The sequence below is a fragment of the Ursus americanus genome, chromosome 21 (genome assembly GCF_024610735.1).
Source record: "Ursus americanus isolate L20-20 chromosome 21, mUrsAme1.1.p, whole genome shotgun sequence".
NCBI lineage: Eukaryota > Metazoa > Chordata > Mammalia > Carnivora > Ursidae > Ursus > Ursus americanus.
The window spans coordinates 27,395,323-27,417,365 of record NC_142147.1 but is presented as its reverse complement, the minus strand read 5'-3'; the positions used below and the strand labels follow the sequence as shown (position 1 = coordinate 27,417,365).

The 22,043-nt window shown below is 42.3% G+C and overlaps 1 protein-coding gene across 1 annotated transcript in view; it reads right to left on the bottom strand.

The window, feature by feature from the left end:
- Nucleotides 1-22,043, bottom strand: part of HYDIN (HYDIN axonemal central pair apparatus protein) — a 376,490-nt gene that overhangs the window by 38,271 nt on the left and 316,176 nt on the right. The window contains exons 64-73 of the mRNA XM_087870593.1: nt 19,668-19,770; nt 19,156-19,434; nt 17,495-17,637; nt 14,844-15,062; nt 11,942-12,102; nt 9,528-9,625; nt 4,576-4,783; nt 3,198-3,410; nt 2,588-2,726; nt 1,349-1,514 (exon numbers count right to left, since the gene is read on the bottom strand). Of these exons, the coding sequence (XP_087726719.1) occupies nt 1,349-1,514; nt 2,588-2,726; nt 3,198-3,410; nt 4,576-4,783; nt 9,528-9,625; nt 11,942-12,102; nt 14,844-15,062; nt 17,495-17,637; nt 19,156-19,434; nt 19,668-19,770 (1,729 nt within the window). The remainder of the gene's footprint in view (nt 1-1,348; nt 1,515-2,587; nt 2,727-3,197; nt 3,411-4,575; nt 4,784-9,527; nt 9,626-11,941; nt 12,103-14,843; nt 15,063-17,494; nt 17,638-19,155; nt 19,435-19,667; nt 19,771-22,043) is intronic.

Below are 22,043 nucleotides of genomic sequence, written 5' to 3'. Positions count from 1 at the left end.
CAAAGGCTTTTTAGTATATATTCATATGATCACATGGTTGTTCTTTTATCTGTTGAAATAATCATTATATTGAAATGCACCACCCTTGCATTCCCAGATTAAATTCTGTTTGTCTTGCTGTTGCTGTTTTTATTTATTTAATTTTATTCTAATTCTAGTTAGTTAACACACAGTGTTATATTAGTTTCAGGTGTACAACAGAGTGATTCAACACTTTCATATATCACCTGGCGCTCACCACGACAAGTCCATTCCTTAGTCCCCATCACCTATTTCATCACCATCCCCCTACCCACCCCGCTCTGGTAACCATCTGCTTGTTCTCTATAGTTAAGAGTGCTGTTATTATTCTTATGCTATACTGTCCATTTATTTGTTCAAAACCTTCTGAAACCTCCTCCCACCTATTTATATGTATCGGTATAAGAAATGTATGGAAATATTACATAATAACCTGTTAACATGGGTTTCCTTTGATGGAAAGGATGGGTGGAGAGATATTAAAATTTTCCTTGTATAACAGATTGTCTTATTATAAAGAGTGTTACTTTTCTAAATATAAAATCTAATGAGTTACTAAAACATCCTCTGGCTTTAGTTGTGTTTTACAACACACACGCACAGCCCCCATCCATGTGATAAGGAACCTGGCAATCACTTCCTTTATTTCCTTCAGGTCTCTGATCAAATGTCACTTTCCCACTGCCTACTGGCATCCTTTATTCTCCCTATCCTGCTTTATTCTTCACTAGAATACTTACTAACATCTGACATGCTATATATATATATATATATTTTTTTCTTTTTTGGTAGTCTGCTTTCTATTACTAGAATGTAACCACTGTGAGGGTGGGGCCTTTGGCTTTATCTACAGCTTTCTCAGCTCACAGAAGAGTGCCTGAGTCATACAGGGGGCTCAGGAATATTTGCTGAGCTGCATAAGTATATGAGAGGACGGCAGAGCAGTCTGCTCACTGTGGCACAGACTGAGAGGCAAACGAATACAGCCCATCCTCCGGAGGCCCATTCAAGTAAGACGGGGATAACGTGAGGCTCTGGAAATGAACACAGTCAGTCCAGACCTTCAAGGAATCTAACAAGTAGGATCTGTAGCAAGGCTTCTAAATGCTCTTAGGTTATTAGTGTGTGGGTTTAGAAGATACCTGATGGAAATCAGATTGAGAGATAAATGTTTCATGGCTTTGTGAACAGTGATAGAGTACTTCTGACAGGCACCAGGAAAAGTGTCCCACCCAAGTCTGCTCCTGGAGCTCATCGCTGGGTCAGCCCTACTCCCCTCCCTCGCAAGTCACACCAGCTCAAACATAAACCAACAGGGTAGCCTTACCAATGAGGAGACAACTGAAGTTGAGGTGTGACTTGTTCAGATTGATGAGAGGATCGGTGGCTTTGCCTACCAGTAGGAAAGGGACGGTGATGTTGTGTTCGGGGATTAAGAAAGTCCAGAATGCTTCTGTGATGTCCAGATGGAAAGGTGTGAACTGGAAGACAATCTAAGAAGACAGTTCGGAACAGAGGGGTAAAAGGCGTTTCTGTTTGCTTGTTCCACATGCCCTTGGAGGCTTCCTGGTGCTGGGGTTATGATGGCTGACATTGCCAGGTCACCCCTACCTTTCTAATGTCTCTGTGAAGGCACGTAAGTGTGGCTGTTCCAGCAATATCAATGTCTGTTTGCCCTGCCAACAGGTCCTCCTGAGAGGGTCTACCCCACCCACAGCCTCTGATGGCTGGGCTGCCATATTCCACACCATGTCTTTCTTTGGCATGTAAAAATAGAGAGAATCTGAGAGAAATATGGAATTTTGGCTTTTCTCAAAAAGTTTGGGAAAACTGGCAACCCTGGGCCTACTTGTCTGTGTGTGGTCATCTGACAGGGAAGCACTCAGCCAGCCAGAGCTGGGCTCAGCATTCCCTGTCATTGTCCCCTGGGCCTTCTCCATTTATCTGTGGGAACTTTCCAAAGGCATACGAATTCATAATTTCTATTTCATGGATTTATTTCTGCGTCTGAGGTTCTCTGCAGAACTTACAGATACAGGGCCCATAGATCTGTTTTGGCATGAATTCATGTTTCTTTAAGTCTGACCCTAGACCTCATACCACTGCGTAAATATGAGGACTGAGCTGTGGGACAGGACCCACTTTTCTGTTTTGCCCTTTGGCTTGACCAAGTAAAAACACATCTGTATCCTTTTCCTGCTGTCAGCTCCTTAGGAAAAAAAAATAAGTCTTCCTGTTATTTTATGAGTCCTGGAGTCCCTGGGCATTAGTGTCCAGCTTCCCTTCCCTGCTTTAATAGTTTCAGGTTTTAAAACTGCAAATGCTAGAGCTCTCCATATCTCCATGGTCAACCAAGAGAACTCAGGTCTGTCCTGTTCATGTGGACTGCCTGATGTCTATGCCACTCAAGGAATATTGATTGATGCACCCTTGGGCTGTCCTCCCTCACTCTAACTATGGTCTACAGCACACTTGCTATGCAGAGAGAGAGAAAGCGAGAGAGAGAGCGAGAGAGCGAGAGAATGATTAAAGTCCTGGGTCGGGTGGTCTTCATTCACACACACACCTCAGCTTTCTTTTCCGGGTGGACGAGGCCCTTCTCTGTAAGGCATGTGAAGGCTGGAGGGTTCTGGAGACTCTCAGATTCTTCAGAGATCCAGCAGAAGGTGTAGGTGCTATTAGTGGGGTTCAGAATTGTAAAAGTCCTGGCCAATGGGGAAGAATTGATAGCAGAGAGTGAAACGGGGGGTTGAGGAATAAGAGAAACTTTCTTATGACCTTCCCTAGCACAGTCCCCCTATGTGGGAAGTAGATCTTGTCTGGGCATTTCATTATCATAGAAATGAAAACTGCATCTCAAATGGGGCTCCAGACTATGGCTAGAGTTCAGGACTTTGGAGTAATAATGGTGTCCAGGGTGCTTCTGTTCCAATGATCCTCTGTGGTTAAGGTGGTGGTCAGGGATTCTATGTTTCTGTCTTCCAGATTTTCCCCAATGTTGATACTAAGGAGACAAAATCCAGCTTCCTTACTGGAGAAGTTCTCCAAAGTCCAACCCCAGTAGTTCAAGCCTGCTTCTAGGAATTAGCCTCACCAACTTCCCTGAATCCTTCCTCTCCATTCTTTAGAAGGACTGACTGATAGGAACTCAACAAATGCAAACCTAGGCAACTCACCGGAGACTCTTCCCTCCTATGCCCACACTGGTGAACTCAATCACCCGCGTGTTTGAGTCCAGAGCCGCACCACTAGGCCCTCGGAGATCTGGGTTGCGCCGATGACCACTGATGTAGTCGGAGTGTTTCAGGTCAAAGTGGCAGAAGGGCAAGAGGCTCCGCCCTTTTGTTGATAGGACTGGACCTTGCTCTCCAGGTGGCAGGTTGGGAATCCTGAGACGAAAAGGTTACTCTTACTTATTTTTAAATCAATCATTGCTTTCTGAGTTGGTTGGAAATGAATTATTATATCCACCAGAATGTGAGCTCCATGAAAGCAGAGACCAGGTCTGTCCTGGTCAACAACATAATCTCAGTCCCTGAACAGTGCATGATACATGGTAAGTGTTCGTTCCGTAACTGTTGAGTAGATGAATGCATGAATGGGCTGAAGCAGTGGCGGCTGAATTCTGGCTCTTTTTCTGTATCTAAGTGTGGCCCCAAGTTATCCCTCCAGCAGTGGTGACAAAATCTCCCTGCTGTAAATTGAGCAGAGTCCTGCTCTGGGTCCTCCATAGGCATCTACCGGGGTATGAACATTGACAGAGAAATCCTAAAAGAGCAGCCTGAGCTCCTCGGTGAAGGTGAACTGGATGTGAGCAGACTTGGCCCCAGCACCACATTTAGGGGCCCAGATGTGGGAGGGGTCCCTGCGGTAGATTGCAGGGGCTCCACAAAGCTCTTATGGCTCATGTAGGTCTCGCTGCCCCATGCCAGGGTTCACACAGTTCCTCTGTAAGGTAGGTATTGTACTTGGAGCTTTCCTGGGACTGGCTAGCACATCAGGGGCTTTCATTGCTAGAAGTTACTGGATTGGCTTTTCTCGAATTGGGTCTGGGCCCCCGCTGTTCCTCACCAAGGCATCACGTCTACCACCTCCACTAGCACCATGTACGTGGATTGTGCTCACTGTGTGCCAGGTTCTGTGTGAAGTCTGCACTTGAATCGACTCATTTAATGTTCATGGCAACTGCACAAGGTGGGTATTGTTATTTGCTTTCTACATGAGGAAACCAAGTCTCAGAAAAGGTACAAGAAAGTTTTCCTAAGTTCCTACGTGCCCAAGGACTGGAACCCATCTGTCTGTCAGCCATCCTGTTGCTCAGTGGAATCCTCTATGTGGCTGGGAAGGGGGAAGGGGGCGGGAGGAAGAGTCTAGAGAGTGTTGGTGAGTAATACAAAAGACCAGATTCTCCGTATCTTCCAAATCCTGGCCCCGTTGACTCTTTCCAAAGGGAAATGTAACAATTTTCCAAAGCTGGAAAGAATGTTGGTAGTGGTGGGACAGAAAACAGGATAGGAGATGTGGAGCTTTGTTCCGGGGAGCACATCTCCTTACTGGCAGAAAAGATTGCCCTCAAAGTCTCCAACCTCCAGCGGGGAGAATTTCACTTTGAGCTTCTGAGTCTTCCCCACAGGCACAGTGCCTGAGGAGGGCTCCACGGAGAAGGGTGGCAGGGAAACGTCATTCCAGTGGTCGATGGCACTGTCCAGGGTGCTGACTGTGTGCAGCGTGCCCTGGCTAAGTTGGTCTTTTTGAGAGGAACCTGCGGGCAAACAGAGACAGCCAGTGATATTCCTTCTGCATTTGCAGTGGGAGGGCAGGTGGAAGGCAGCCCACTCACACGTCCTCAGGGACCCTCCGTGGGGTCTGTGGGCTCACCTCTTCTAGCAGGTATACTCAATTTTGGGCACTAAGGGGTAAGGAATTGGTTCATATCTCTCCTAGGAGACTCATGAAAATACTTCTGTTAATTCTCTCAAGTTTTCAAAGTTGTTTCTTTTTGGCTCAAGGGGGTGGGTCAAGGAGTTGTCTCTGGGTCTTCTGCCTCAAGAATAATGGGCTGTGCAATGGACCTCAAAAGAAAGCTGGGGTAGCAATTCTCATATCAGACAGATTAGATGTTAAACTAAAGACTGTTGTTAGAGATACAGAAGGACACTATATTATTCTTAAAGGATGTATCCAACAAGTGGATATGACAATTATAAATATCTATGCCCCCAACAGGGGAGCAGCTAGATACACAAGCCAACTCTTAACCAGAATAAAGAGACATATAGATAATAATACATTAATAGTAGGGGACCTCAACACTCCACTCTCAGCAATAGACAGATCACCTAAGCAGAAAAACAACAAAGAAACAAGAGCTTTGAATGACATACTGGACCAGATGGACCTCATAGATATATACAGAACACTACACCTCAGAACAACAGAATATTCATTCTTTTTGAATGCACATGGAACTTTCTCCAGAATAGACCATATACTGGGTCACAAAACAGGTCTCAACTGATACCAAAAGACTGAGATTATTCCCCGCATATTCTCAGACCACAATGCTTTGAAACTGGAACTCAATCACAAGGAAAAATTTGGAAGAAACTCAAACACTTGGAAACTAAGAACCATCCTGCTCAAGAATGATTGGGTAAACCAGGAAATTAAAAATCAGTTTAAACAATTTTTGGAGGCCAATGAGAATGAAAACACATCGGTCCAAAACCTATGGGACACTGCAAAGGCAGTCCTAAGGGGAAAATACATAGCCATCCAAGCCTCACTCAAAAGAATAGAAAAATCTAAAATGCAGTTTTTATATTCTCACCTCAAGAAGCTGGAGCTGGAACAGAAGAACAGGCTTAACCCATGCACGAGAAGGCAGCTGACCAAGATTAGAGCAGAGATCAATGAATTAGAAACCAGGAGCACAGTAGAGCAGATCAACAGAACTAGAAGCTGGTTCTTTGAAAGAATAAATAAGATCGATAAGCCACTGGCCAGACTTATTCAAAAGAATAGAGAAAGGACCCAAATTAATAAAATTATGAACGAAAGGGGCGAGATCAGGACCAACACCAATGAAATAGGAAGGATCATTAGAAACTTTTATACAGCTTTATGCCAATAAATTAAACAACCTGAAAGAAATGGATGCCTTCCTGGAAACCTATAAATGACCAAGACTGAAACAGGAATAAATTGATTATTTAAACAGACCTATTAAGTATGAAGAGATTGAAGCAGTGATCAAAAACCTCCCCCAAAACAATAGTCCAGGGCCTGACGGATTCCCTGGGGAATTCTACCAAACATTCAAAGAAGAAATAATACCTATTCTCCTGAAGCTGTTTCAAAAAATAAAAACAGAAGGAAAACTAGCAAACTCATTCTATGAGGCCAGTATTACCTTGATCTCCAAACCAGGCAAAGACCCCATCAAAAAGGAGAATTGCAGACCGATTTCCCTGATGAATATGGACGCCAAAATTCTCAACAAGATTCTAGCTAATAGGATCCAACAGTATATTAAAAGGATTACCCAACAAGACCAAGTGGGATTCATTCCTGGGATGCAAGGGTGGTTCAACATTCCCAAATCGATCAGTGTGATAGATCATATCAACAAGAAAAGAGTCAAGAACCATATGTCCTCTCAATTGATGCAGAAAAAGCATTTGACAAAATACAGCATCCTTTCCTGATTAAAACCCTTCAGAGTGTAGGGATAGAGGATATATTCCTCAATTTCATAAAAACCATCTATGAAAAGCCTACAACGAATATCATTCTCAACAGAGAAAAGCTGAAAGCCTTTCCCTTAAGATCAGGAACACGACAAGGATGCCCACTCTCGCCATTATTATTCAACATAGTACTAGAAGTCCTTGCAACATCAATCAGACAACAAAAAGGGGTAAAAGGTATCCAAACTGGCAAAGAAGAAGTCAAACTGTCTCTCTTCGCAGATGACATGATACTTTATACAGAAAACCCAAAAGACTCCACCCCCAAACTACAAGAACTTATAGAGCAATTCAGTAATGTGGCGGGATACAAAATCAATGCTCAGAAATCAGTTGCATTTCTATACACAAACAATGAGACTGAAGAAATAGAAATTAGGGAATCCATTCCATTTACAATAGCACCAAAAATCATACGTTATCTCAGAATTAACTTAACCAGATGTAAAGAATCTATATTCTAGAAACTATAAATCACTCTTGAAAGACATTGAGGAAGACACAAAAAGATGGAAAGATATTCCATGCTCATGGATCGGAAGAATTAACATAGTTAAAATGTCCATGCTACCCAGAGCAATCTACACTTTCAATGCCATCCCGATCAAAATACCAATGACATTTTTCAAAGAACTGGAACAAACAGCCCTTAAATTTGTGTGGAACCAGAAAAGGCCCCGAATCGCCAAGGAACTGTTGAAAAGGAAAAACAAAGCTGGGGGCATCACGTTGCCGGATGTCAAGCTATACTATAAAGCTGTGATCACAAAGACAGCATGGTACTGGCACAAAAACAGGCACATAGACCAATGGAACAGAATAGAGAACCCAGAAATGGCCCTCGGCTTTTTGGGCAACTAATCTTTGACAAAGCAGGAAAAAACAACCAGTGGAAAAAAGACAGTCTCTTCAATAAATGGTGCTGGGAAAATTGGACAGCTACATGCAAAAGAATGAAACTTGACCAATCTCTCACACCATACACAAAGATAAACTCCAAATGGATGAAAGACCTTGATGTGAGACAGGAATCCATCAAAATCCTAGAGAAGAACATAGGCTGCAACCTGTTTGACATCGGCCACAGCAACTTTTTTTATGACACATCTCCAAAGGCAAGAGAAACAAAAGAAAAAATGAACTTGTGGGACTACATCAAGATAAAAAGCTTTTGCACAGCCAAGGAAACAGTCAAAAAAACTAAGAGGCAGCCCACGGAATGGGAGAAGATATTTGCAAATGACACTACAGATAAAAGACTAGTATCCAAGATCTACAAAGAACTTCTCAAACTCAATACATGTGAAACAAATAATCAAATCAAAAAATGGGCAGAAGATATGAACAGACACTTTTCCAATGAAGACATACAAATGGCTAACAGACACATGAAAAAATGTTCAAAATCATTAGCCATCGGGGAAATTCAAATCAAAACCACCTCGAGATACCACCTTACACCAGTTAGAATGGCAAAATGGACAAGGCAAGAAACAACAAATGTTGGAGAGGATGTGGAGAAAGAGGATCCCTCTTACGCTGTTGGTGTATGCAAGTTGGTGGGAATGCAAGTTGGTACAGCCACTCTGGAAAACAGTGTGGAGGTCCCTTAAGAAGTTAAAAATTGAGCTACCCTATGATCCAGCAATTGCACTACTGGGTATTTACCCCAAAGATACAAACATAGTGAAGAGAAGGGCCATATGCACCCCAATGTTCATAGCAGCATTGTTCACAATAGCTAAATTGTGGAAGGACCTGAGATGCCCTTCAGCAGTTGACTGGATTAAGAAGATGTGGTCCATATATACAATGGAATATTACTCAGCCATCAGAAAGAACGATTACACAACATTTGCAGCAACATGGACAGGACTGGAGGAGATTATGCTAAGTGAAATAAGTCAAGCAAAGAAAGACAATTATCATATGGTTTCACTCATTTATGGAATATAAGAAATAGGAAGATCGGTAGGAGAAGGAAGGGAAGAATGAAGGGGGGTAAACAGAAAGGGGAATGAATCATGAGCGACTGTGGACTCTGGGAAACAAACTGAGGGCTTCAGAGGGGAGGGGGATGGGGGGAATGGGATAGGCCGGTGATGGGTATTAAGGAGGGCACGTATTACATGGTGCACTGGGTGTTATACGCAAGTAATGAATCATGGAACATTGCATCAAAAACTTGGGATGTACTGTATGGTGAAAAATATAACAAAATAAAAATTATTTAAAAAAAAGAATAATGGGCTGTGAGCATAATTTTTGGAGAAATCATTGTTTTAAAATAGGGGTTCACAATCTGGGGGCCCATGGATAAGGGCCCACTCAAAAGGTCTGTGAATTTCCAAAACTGCAACAACAGTAATGAGCGTTTGTCCACCAAGTGTTGAGCCCTTTTCCAACTGCTTTGTATGTATCTGATTGGGTATGCGAGTATATTTTCTTGGGGAAACTGTTCCTAGTTTCTGCAAGGGTGTAATCTCTCCAGAGGCTAAGACCTGAAAAAGATTCCTAGGGCTCTGTGGCCAGGGTGCTGTTCTAGTGGACGGCCAGGGTCCTGTTCTAGTGGACGGCCAGGGTCCAGGCTCCAGCAGGACAGAGGTCAGCTCTTGAGTTTCTCAGGCCCATTTGGCTCTGCAGACACCATGAGGCATTTGTTCTGCTTCTCCTTGGCTACTGAGGGGGGCACTGGAGCAGTGCTCTCCTAATTGGGGATTCAGTTCAAGCCTGGGTTTTGCCTGTCATTGTGTTTACCTTGGTTATCTGGCATTGCAAAACTGACAGCTTTTGCAGTCTCTTCTGAGACCCAGTTGAATTCCAGCTGCACATTTCCTGAATTAATCAGTTCAAACCTGCAGAGAGATCAGAGAATGGATTTGAGAAATGTGATGTCACTGATTTTTTTTCCCTGTCTGTACATCATCTATACTTTTATTTCACTTTTTCTTTAAGTCATCACTGTGTTTCTTAAACACTTTTTCAAAAGGCAAGTTTTAAGCATTTATCAGACACCATGCATTTGCTCCGCTAGTTATATTTTCTTCTAAAACACGTAAAATATACACATAGCTATTAAATGTAAAAATATCCAAATGTTTAGCACTGAAAATCATCTGGCACACCACCAGTACCCTATGCAATGAGGTCTCAGCATGCATCGCTGTAATCCTGAAACATTTCCATGAGAGAGGAATCAAATGTGTTTCCTGTGACAGTACCTTCTTGAGGTGCAAATTTCACGGTCCCTCCCTTCCTGAATTATCTCCCCCCAGAAATAATGTCCCTGTGATCAGAGGCTGTTTGACCCCTGCCTGAGATTGCTTTACTGGCTAAGACTTGTCTCAAATTCTGAATTAGTGAAGCCTTTTCTTGCCTCAAGTTTCCCTGCATCTAAGACAAGCATAGGAGATAGAAGCTTTTTCTGGAATCACTTTTAAACTTGATCACAGTCACAGCAGAAGGATGAGGCCTTGACACAAGAAAATTATTGTGTTAGAAAAAGAAGCACAAGTGCTATTCCTATTTTAGGGAAGAGGTAGGAGTTGAGAGTTTGGGGGTGGGGTGTGGTAGGGTGTAAGGATTAGGTTTTCATTATCCAGTCCAGGTAGACCATGCAGGTACGCTCAAAGTCAAGTGCTTTGACCTCAGGGGCTTGTGTTTATTGTGTGAAAGTATGAGTGCTGGTCATTATCCTAAAGAAAATTTTTAAAAAGTGGAAAAATCTTGGTGGTACAGAATACTTTTGATAAAAAAAAGTTCTTGGTTTAGTTTGGGATTGGCAACTTTTTTTCACAAAGGGCAAGACAGCACTTTTTTTGGCTCTGTGTACCATAGGTCTTTGTAGCAACTACTCACTCCACTGTTGCAGTGCAAAAGCAGCCACAGACAACACATAAACAGATGGGCATGGCTGTGGCCAAAAGAAACTTAATTTATAACAATAGGCTGGATTTGGTCCGTTGGCCACAGTTTGCCAACCCCCTGCTTTCGATGAAATAGGCATCAGCAGAAGGTCCCACTTCCTGCTTTATCTCTTTTGGTTCTATAATAATTTGAGAGAACATGTAAAGTGTAACAAATGCAAAATGAGTTGAACAAGTTAATTACTAATTCTTACCATGGTGAAATGTCAGTGGTTTACATTTTTGTGCCTGTAATTCTCAAAGAATAGTCTTTCTCTGTCTTTGGATATGCTGCTCTCTCTGCTTAGAAGGCCCTTTTTTTCTCACTCACTTCACCTGGCTACCTCTTATTCATTCTCCACAATTCAGCGGGGGCACCTCCTCGTCTGGGATGTCTTCCAGATACGCTGTCTGCTTCCTGATTCTGCCCACATCTTGGTCTGCATCAGGTATTTCACAGCACACACAGGCCACCCCACTGCAACCACCAATTCACCTATTTTCACCCATCCCCCCACCACCCACCATGAGCTTCTTAAGAGGGGGACCCACAACATCCTGTATTCCCCTGAGTTCACATGACTCTTTTTCCTTCTAAGGACAATCTTGACTTTGAATGCACTTTCTAGCTCTGTTTCCCTGGAAACCTGATAAAGGAGAAGTATCAGTTGTATTATGAGGCAACGTTGTTTATAGTAAAAATGACCCCTGATTGGTAAATTGCATCTGGTCTGGGGGGATTTATGATTCCCGGAGGGAAGCCATAGCTTTGGGGTTCTCTGAGTGTAGTGACTCTTGTAACTGGGCATGTCCCCTATAGGGATCCTAGAAGCTGTACCTATGGAATGGTTATAAGGAGTGTTGCCTTCTGTAGGTTGTGGGGCTTCTAAGCTGCTATGGAGACATTGCCATCAGTGTGGATATTGTCTGAGCTGTGACGTGGGCTCAGGGAGAAAAGAACTGTTCCTGGGTGGTGGTGTGGACTGCTGCTGCCAGGACGGTCCCCACTGAAGCTGACAGCTGGATGCCCCCCCAACCCCTGCTAGTGGACTGTTTCCTGGCCTATATCTTGATTTCAAGTGTGAACATCAACAGCTTTGTGGGTCTGAAGGTTTCACTGCACCTGCAGAGTTACTCTGGTGTGTGCCACGCGGCTCGGATGCCTGGGATGTGCTGTCGTAGACACTGAATAAATGTGTGGTGGGGTGGGCAAATGCTGAACTGCAAGAGCTTCTCTGTGAGGATGGGGGGCTCTTGAAGACTCACTCAAACACTCGGGTCTGGTAAACCAGCGTTTCTTTAAAGTGCACGTTGCTTGTTTGGCATCTATACGAAGCGAAATTCACATTGGCACTGATCTGAAGATGCAGTTCTCGATAGTTCTCTTCTACTACAGAGTGGGCGGGCTCAGGGTCTGTCTCTATCACCTGTAACAAAGGTGGAGCCAGTTGATTCACAGGAATAAAGGGCTGGGGGGGGGGGACGGGGAGCACAGTACTATATTCTACCCGTGCAAATTAGCACCAATGCACAAGCTCAAGCTCCAGAATAAATGATTCAGGCAAACCTAAAACGACTCCTAAATGGGGCAGGAAACAAATTACTGACAGCAGTAGGATTGCAGAGACATGAGTTTTTTGGTTAGATGGACTCAGAAGAAGGCAGAAGAAAGGAAATCATAAAAATAGGGACAGATAATAATGAAATCTAAAATAAATAAAAAACAGAGAAGACCAGTGAAGCCAAAAGTTTTTTATTTGGAATGACTTAAAAAGTCTTCGAGGAGATTGATCAAGAAAAAAATGAGTAAAAACAAATAACCGATATCAAAAACGAAAAGGTGGACATCACCACCAAGCCTACAGATTTAAACAGATTATAAGAAAATGTTATAAATAGTTTTATGAAAATACATATGAAAACTTAGTCAAAGGGCAAATTCCTAGAAAAATAATTTAATAAAATTGACTCAAGAACAAATCAAAAGCCTGAAGAGTCTTAATACTATTAAAGAACCTGAACAGCGGTAAAAAAAATCTTAAGACCTAAATAAAGAGATACAATTTGTTAATAGGAAGGACAAATTAATATTATAACATTGTTAATTCTTCCTAAACTGACTTATGGATGGAATCCAATTCCAATCAAGTTTCCATTAGGGTTTCCACAGTACTTGGTTAGTGGCTTCCAAAATCAGATGGAAAAATAAAGGACCAAGAATAACTAAAACACTTAAGAAAAAAACAGTATGGAAAAGGGATTTCCCTTCCAGATATCAAGGTTGATTATGAAGCTATAGAAATTAAGACAGGGTAAAAATGGCATAGGGATGGACAAATTGACAATGAAGTAGAATACTGAGACAAGAAATATCCAGGTACATATGAAGTTTAGATGACCAGGGAGTCATGGCAGATCACTAGGAAACCGAGGGCTAAACAAAAAAGGGATTTGGCCAGGTTAGTTATCTAGATGGAAAATTATGAAATTGGATCCTTGCCTCACACCATACATAAAATCCAGGTGGGCCAAGGGCTTAAATATAAACAGCGAAGTTCTATTTTTTAAAAAAATTTCATTTATTTATTTGAGAGAGAGAGAAAGAGAGAGCACAAGATGGGAGAAGGGGCAGAGGGAGAAGCAGACTCCTCACTGGGCAGGGAGCCTGATGTGGGGCTTGATCTCTGGACTCTGGGATCATGACCTGAGCCGAAGGCAGCTGCTTAACCGACTGAGCCACCCAAGTGACCCTAAACAGCAAAGTTCTTAAACTTTAAAGAAAAAAAAAAAAGGATATTTTTCCTTTCCTGGTAGGGAAGGGTTTTAAAAATAAGACACAAAAAATAATAAATCTAGAAGATGAAATTAATAAATATGACTATACTAAAATTAAGAATATTTTTTGTTCATCAAAAGATACATCAAAGAAAGTGAAAAGATAATCTTTAAGTTTGGTGAAGACATTTGCAGACAAATAACAGGAAGGAATAGCACAGTTTACCAAAAATAAAATAACTCATACAAAAGACAAACATCAAAATTGAAAATAGGCAAAAGGCATTTATGTAAGAGATAACTACATGGCATGGCCAAAAATCACACGAAGACATATTAAACTTTATCAGTGGTTAAGGAAATGCAAAGTAGCCCCAAAATGAGACAATTTCCCGTTCACTTAAATGATAAAAATCAAGAGGTCTGGCAATGCCAAGTTGTGGAGAAAATGTGGATCAGTAAGATCCCTTTGCAGTAGGAGTGTATATTGGTACAGCCATTTTGGAAAACATTTGGGCATTACCTTGGAAAGCTGAAATTCACATATCCTATGACTTGGCAATTCCACTTCTAGGAATATAAGATTTTGCAAGTGAACACCATTTGACACGAACAATACTATTGACGGAAACACTGTGCATGATAGCAAAACCACAAATAATTTTCAAAAGAAGACTGAATGATAAATAATAATGGAATTTTATATAGCGGTGAGATGGGTGTACTACAGCCATATACAACAATATGGATCACAGGCAATCTAACCTTTTTTCAAAACTAAAGTTAAAAACTACAACTAAACGGTATTCCTTTTAGGATGCATAGGTTGAAAAAGAAAGAAAAAACCAAAAATCAAGGGAATAAGTAAATGAGATTCAGGATGGTGATTACGTCTAAGAAGAGAGGCAGGGGGATGGAGTGGCTGGGAAGCACACAGGTAATCTATGTTCTACTTCCTAGGTTGGTGTAGGTTCCTCTCTGTTTATTCTACTATTTAAAAGAAACCAACCAAGGACTAATTAAAAGAGGGGCATGCTTGGACCACAAGTGAGATTCTGTCATGAACCCAAGATTCTAATTAATCTAATTCTGGACACCCAAGGGAGAGAGGAACTAACTGAAAGGCTAGCCACGGTGCCGTTGAAGGAGGTGGGAGACCTTGCTGCATGAGGCATCCAGACTGAAACTAAAGCCGGACAGATCAAGATGTGTAGGTTGGCATGCTTGCAAGTTCAGTTTGTCACTTCTGAAATCAAGGTCAAGTAGAATGGGAAACTTTTTTTTTTTTTTTTTGGTTGGTGAAGGAAGGCAATGATGAGACACTGAAGTGGAGAGCAGCAGCCCCCCAGCCATGGCAGGCCTGGTCAGATCCACGCCTGATGTCCTCACTCACCTTTCGTTTTGTAGTCAAAGTCCCGGGTGGGTTTCTGAGCACATCCACCCACTTGACTGTGCGCATGCGGTCATCCCAGTCAGGCACCTGGTCTGCAGGGAGCTGAAACGTGATCCTGGACAGCTTGCACTTGACTCCCATCTTCTTCAGATTGATGGGCACGTCCGACTTCATGGCCACCACTACGTCCTTGGCACACCCGGGGTGGAGGTGGCCAATCTGGGGAAGAGCTTGGTATTAGTGTTTTTTGGGAATCCGAGCTTGAGGACTTTTGCTACCTGATGGTGGCATTCTAGAGAAGAGGTAGAGCCAAAATTCTTGGCAAAAAATATATCATTCAAACCTGCCTATGTAGACTGTCTTAAATATGCACAAGAGGTTCTTGGATAGAAATACAAGCCTAAAAACAAAAGCAGCTAATATTTATCAAACTGTTACTTGCCTAGGGCACTATTCTAAACCTTTACACAATTCTGCTAATCCCCACAACAACCCAATGAGATGTGCAGCCATTATCCCTATTTTATAGGCAAAGAAACTTGTAACTTGTTCATGGTCCTCCCATGAATACTGGAAGAGCTAGATTCAGCCCCAGACAGTATGGCTCCAGGTACCACACTCTTACCTATCTTCTTCTTCATCAATATGACCTTTATGAATCAGGGACAGATGCACACAGTACATTAGCAGTTCTCAGAGTGTGATCAGGTGACCCTTGGGACCCCTAAGACCTTTTCAAGAGTTCACGAAGTCAAAACTACTTTCATCAGAATATTAAGATGTTAGTTGACTTTCTCACTCTCATTTTCTCATGAGTATACAATGGAACTTTCTAGAGGTTACATGACATACGATATTGCAGCAGATCAAATGGAGAAGCAAATAGGAGAATCTAGCTACTTCTATTGAGCCAGATATTAAAGAGATTTGTAAAACTGTGAAATAATGCCACTCTTCTTACTAAATTTTTTTTATTTTGGAAAACACAGCCATTTTCATAAAAATGTAGTATTTATACTAACATTAATGGGTTTGTTATTTAAAAATGAATAAATACATGTTTTCAGATATTCTCAGTTTTAATTTCCAATATGGTAATTTTCAATAGACATAACTCACATAAACAAAAGCTTTTTGGGGTTCCTCAATAATGTTTAATAGGGTAAAGGAGTTCTGAGGTCAGAAAGGCTGAGATTTACTGAAATATATCAGATAAATGGGTAATCTAATTTGGTCTATAGCATAAAATCACTTATGGTTTAGCATATAAACACACACACACACACACACACACACACATATATATATATTAGTCCTCTCATGTTTCTTTTTTTTTTTTTTAAAGATTTTATTTATTTATTTGAGAGAGACAGAGCGCACAAGCAGGGGGAGTAGCAGAGGGAGAGGGAGAAGCAGGGAGCCTGATGGAGGACTCGATTCCAGGACTCTGGGATCATGACCTGAGCCAAAAGGCAAACGCTTTACTGACTGAGCCACCCAGGTGCCCCAGTCCTATCATGTTTCTGACAGAAATAAAAACTCTCCCTCTGCTGGAAACTGAAGGGAGAAGAAAGCTTAGTATTTCCCAAGGCCACAAATATGTGTGTGTGGTGGGGTGGGGGGTAATAATGCATGAGTGTGTGTGCACGTGGGTGCACTAAATGGACTATCCGAAGCTTTTCTCGGCCGCTTTGACTGACACTTTATATACCCCCCAGGAAGCAAAACTTCCTGTGAGCACTCGGAGATTTAAAAGTGACAAAGGGGGCGCCTACATGGCTCAGTCAGTTAAATGTCCAACTCTTGACCTCAGCTCAGGTCTTGATCTCAGGGTCGTGAGTTCAAGCCCCATGTTGGGCTCCATGCTGGGCATGGAGCTTACTTAAAAAAACAAAAAAATAAAGGTGACAAAGTAGGGTCCCCAACTCTCCTTCTAGAATTCTATGCTTGAACAGACTTGGTGACTGAAACAGACCAGGAGGCAGTGGATACATCTGGGTATATCCATTGTCCTGGGAACTCGACAGAGAACTGTCTATGAAAAACAACAACTAGCCACAGGCTAGATCTGCTACTGCATTGTCTTAGGCCTTGTGCGACATCGAGCTTTGGTCAGCAATTCATAAAATGTGTGCTGTGAGATGCTAAAAGAAGGGGCCAGAAAATTCCAGGTAAAACAAAGTAAACTTGGATTTAGTATGCTGAATGGCACTGGGCACCTTTAAGAGAAAGATGTAATTTGCGAACTTGCTAAATCTCAGTTGTCCACAGAACCCACTACGCCCATTTTAGCTTTTAGTGAACCACTTTTGCAGGACTAATGCTCTAAAGAACATACACTTTGGGGGACATAGGTCTACACTCTGGGATGGGAAGACTTGGACCTGTTTTCACCCACACAGGCTTCCATGGAATTCCTCAACATCAGCCTAGCAACCATCTCGGCAGACCTCACTCTGTGTTCTTAGACCAGAGGAGACGTGAACTGTGTCCTCTGGTGCCTGGTCTGAGTGAGGGATGGTTCCTGGGCTGTTTCCCAGCTTAAGAGCCATCCATCCCATCCCATGTATTCATGGGAACAGACAGACAATCAAATTGGGGTTGGCTTATACCTAAGGAAGTCCAGAAAACAGTGAATGGCTTTCACTTACCTGTGGGGAAAAGGAAACTGTAGCTAAAAGGGGCCATTCAAACCGTATCACGTTCACTTGGCTGTGATTAGTGATTGTGAAGCTCACACTATAGCTGTTTCCAATGTGGCAGTCCCCGAACTGGATGTGGTCCACCAGCGCAGCTATGGACAGAAGCAGAAGGCCTGTGAGTCCTCTCTGGCCTCCTCCTAGGGCTCACTTCCCTGAGGAGGCAGCACCTGAAAGACATGCAGCCCTACCCTCATGCATCCCTCCCTCCCCCGATGATTCTTTCGGAAAAATTTAGAGTCCCTTAGCTTAAGCTTTCCCTCCTTGGGAAATCTATCTGTTCATTTGTCCGTCTGTCCAACCACCCATCCATCCATGGTCCACCTTGGCCCTCACCTCCAAGGGAAAATATAGGTCCCCAACTCCATTTGTTTGCTGAAACAATACTATTAAGGGTTAAAATAAGATAAAATACAAAAGTCCTTTTTAAACCTGAACCATAGATAGATGATGAGAAATTTTTAGTATCAGTATGTCCCATACAATACTTTGGGACACACAAATAATAAAAAAAAACTCTTCGTTTTTTATCTGAAATTCAAATTTAACAGGGACTCCTGTATTTTGATTTTCTAAACCTGGTAACCCTATTATAAGTATGAAATCTGATTTCTGGACTAGGGTTCACTGCTGGCTCCTGCTTGACCCCTGACAAGAAAGATGTCACCCGGTAGCCACAACGAGGGGTGAAACACCGTATATATGAGGAGTGTTGATTTTAAGCTGTGTAGACTGTCCGATGCTACATTCTAGCATATATAATAAGGCTCCTAGAAAAATGATGAGAATGTGTTTATAACTCATGTCATACCAATTAGCTACACAGTTAGGGTGCTTAACAAGTACTTTCTGATGATAATGATGAAATAAACTTTCTTCTACCACAAAGAATATAGTCACCCAAAGGAAGCTGCAGTGCATGATGGACCACAGAGGAGCACGTCTTAAGCTTTAATATACACACGAGTCACTCAGGATCTTGCTACAATGCACCCTCGGCTTCAGGAGGCCTGAGGCGCCGGGGTGGGCTCCGCCATTCCCATTTCTGACAAGCTCCCAGGTGCTGCTGACGCTGTCGGTCCTCAGACACTGCACCGAGTGGGGAGGCTACAGAGAATGATGTTCTAGAGGTGGCACAAACCTACGCCTTCTTTAATGAAAGAAGCCCATGGTTTCTCTTGGGACGTCTAGGATACACGGCTCCCATGAGACAGACAATGCCGATACAAGCCGGCTGAAAGAAATGGGCAAAACTAGAGAGACATGTGCTCCCTTAGCTCATCTGGAATTTGAATTTTGAGTTTCACTTGTTAGCTAAACTGGAATTAGCTAAACCTATAAGCTCCCCAAGGCAGAGACACTCCTCTTACTCTTTGCAGCTCCAGGGCTCAGCATAGTGCCTGGTACAGGCATGCCGATGATCAAGAAGTGTTCCTCGAGGGAACGCGTGATTGAGGGCATTGTCTGAGCCATGAATGGCGGGGCATACAGTAACGAGGAGCAGACGCTTTCCCAAATTCCCAGGAAGCTGGCTGAGCTGTTACTTAAATTTCACTCTTATTTAAAATGACCCAAGCTAAGAGTTGTCAATACCTCACTTCCGTTTCTCTCACCTGCTACCAAGTCCTCCATAGTATTTTCCTCGAAGATCTCAGAGATCTCTGGGGCCTCAGGGCTGCTGGAAACCACCAGCCCATGGATGTTGCCCAAGGTGATGTCATCCTCGTAACTCTCTCCCACCATGTGGATGATTGTCTCCTCATACTGGTTATCGATCACTGACAAGTGGATGGTGCCTGTCATTCTCCCAACCTTCTGGGATTGGAAAACGACATCGAATCCAGCTGTGTTCCCAGGAGGAACAACCAGGGAGGCCGTGTGAGCTTTCTTTGCTGCAAAGAGAAGAAAAAGAGAGAGAGATGAAATCTGAACGAGTTTAAAAGGAAGATGTAACCAAGAAGATCCTGGCTCAAGGGAGGGCAACCTTAGTGTGGGAATGAGCCTTACCTACAGAGGCACTGGTGATGAGACTGGGCATCCCACTCTGGCCGGGTCCTTATTAGTTCCCTAATAAAACAGCTCCTGGGACCCAACGCCCTCTAGAAGCTATACTCCCCCTACCTACCTTTTGCATGTGGTTTGTTCTCCTCTGTGATGTAGATGTAGGAGGTGGTGGGGGTCCCTTTCAGTGAGAAGACGCCTAGCTGGTCCCTCAGATCAACATGCAGCTGGCAGAAGGAAAGCAAGATCGAGTGTTAAGCTTACAGGCAGCTCATGGGTTTTGAGTCTGGATTGAGATATGGTGCTGTTTGGGAAGTACCCAAAAAGTTATCGTGCCCAGTGCTCACTTTTTTGAATTTCTTACTAAAAGGGAAATAAAATAAATATTAGACCTGGAGAGGAAAGTGAAAGTTTAGTTCAGTCCTTATTATCCAAGTAAGGAACCGGAGGTCCAGAGAGTAGAGGTGACTTTCCAGATCACCCAGCTACGCAGTGTCAAAATGGGCTTGCTAAGGTCTCTGCTATTGACAGAGGCAGCTATAAAATATACTCTAGACTAATAATGGAAATGAATACTCGTCATTCTGTAAAGGCTTACATAAGTATGAGTTCCTAAAAACAAGTATCTCCTAGGTACTAATGCATCAGCTGCCTGATAGTGTCATACTGAGCAGCCTGCCGAGTTAAAAAGAAAACCAGATTGGGCTTCTGCCTTAGGTGGAGAAAAGGGATGTTTTCTGGACCACCACAGCTGATTGAAAATCTAAAGCCAATATATCTGATTTTGGGTATGAGAAATCAGCAGACGGTTTTAGAAGTTAGTCGTGCTGGCACCATCATAAATACGATTGAACAAGATAAGAAATGAGGCAAAAAGAAGAAAGAAATAGTGATACTACATAGGAAGCTTCTGAGATAAAAATAATTATATGTTTAGAAACAATCTTAGTAAGAAACTATATGGAGGAGTTATATGAAAAAATTGACATAAAAAAAGATCTGGGTAAATGGATGGAAATTCTAAATGTTGCTCCTGAGAGCCTAAATACTCTAAAAGTAGAAATTCTTCCCAAATAATTCACAGGATTCCCAACTGGATTTTTTTTCTTTGAGGAACATTATAAAATTATGTCTAAAGTTCATCCAAGAGAATAGATTTGTAAACAATGTTAAAAAAAATTAGAAAAGTGGGGAATGGGTAAGCAGGAATTTACTAAACTAGATGCTAGAACATTTTATAAAGCTATAGTAATGGAAGCAATACAGGTAACAATGGAAACAAACTAGGTAATGTAGACTCAAAACAAACAGAAAAATAGGACAACGACAATAAGAGCAACACATTTTTTAAAGCATCACAGAGCTAAGTAGATAGTGAAGAGTGAGCATGGGAATCCAGAGAGTCTAGCCTACATTTCTGGGCTGTTTTTGACTTCAAGTGTTTGCCAGTCTAGAAGAGATAGGTGGGAGGCTCAGTTATATTTTTGATGGCCTCTTGGTGCTAAGAGGGCAAAAGTCTTGTGAAAGGTGGGTGTTTTCTTTCCTGTACACTGAGACCCCAAAGGACCTGCTGATAGGACCAAAGACAGGCTGGATATAACCCAGCTCCCCCAAGGGGAGCAATCCTGTTCTGAGTCATATTTAGGAAATACCAAGCCCTAAAACTAGATTTAGGTGATCTTGACTTTTTAATGTCCCAACGTACTTGGCAGAAGCAAATGAAAATTGTCTCTGAAGAAAAAGAATATCATCCTTAGTCTTGTTATTTCTAAATAATTTTTCAAATATAATACTCAACACAGGATCAAAGATGACTAGGCACATGAGGAGAAAGGACTCCAGATTTTGGAATGACCAGGTATAGATGGCAAAATGGTTGTGATTACTATGTTCAAGAAATAAAGCCAAGTCTGACAATTTCAGCACAAAACCAGAAATCTTCAAAACTTATTATGTGTATTTGAAAAGCAGCCTAATAGAATGTCTAGAACTGAAAAATACAGTAACTTAAGAACTCAATGGAAGGTTTAATAACAAATTAGATACGGCTAAAGAGAAAGTTAATGAGCTGAAGACAGGTCCCAAGAAATTATGCAGAATGGAGCCCAGAGAAAAACGGATGGAAAATGCAGTGAGGTGGTGAGACTATACAGGGAACAGGGGGAAGGTCTTCCAGATACTGAACTGGCCTCCCAGAAGGAGAGATGAGACAGAATGAAATAGGAGCAATATTTCAAGACATGTTTGGAATTTTCCACAACTGATTTAAGACATCAGTTGCAGAATCAAGAAGCCTAGTGAATTCCAAGACGGATAAATGAAAAGAAATCCATACCCAGGTACATCTTAGCGAAACCGCAGAAGACGAACACAAAGTGTTAAACAAAGCCAGAGGAAAAAGATGACCTTAGCAAAACATTTTAGACACAGTGGGCAACAGTGGAAACCGGAACACACTGGAATGAAGGCTCTCGTTTGCTGTGAGAAAAAAGCTGGTGAG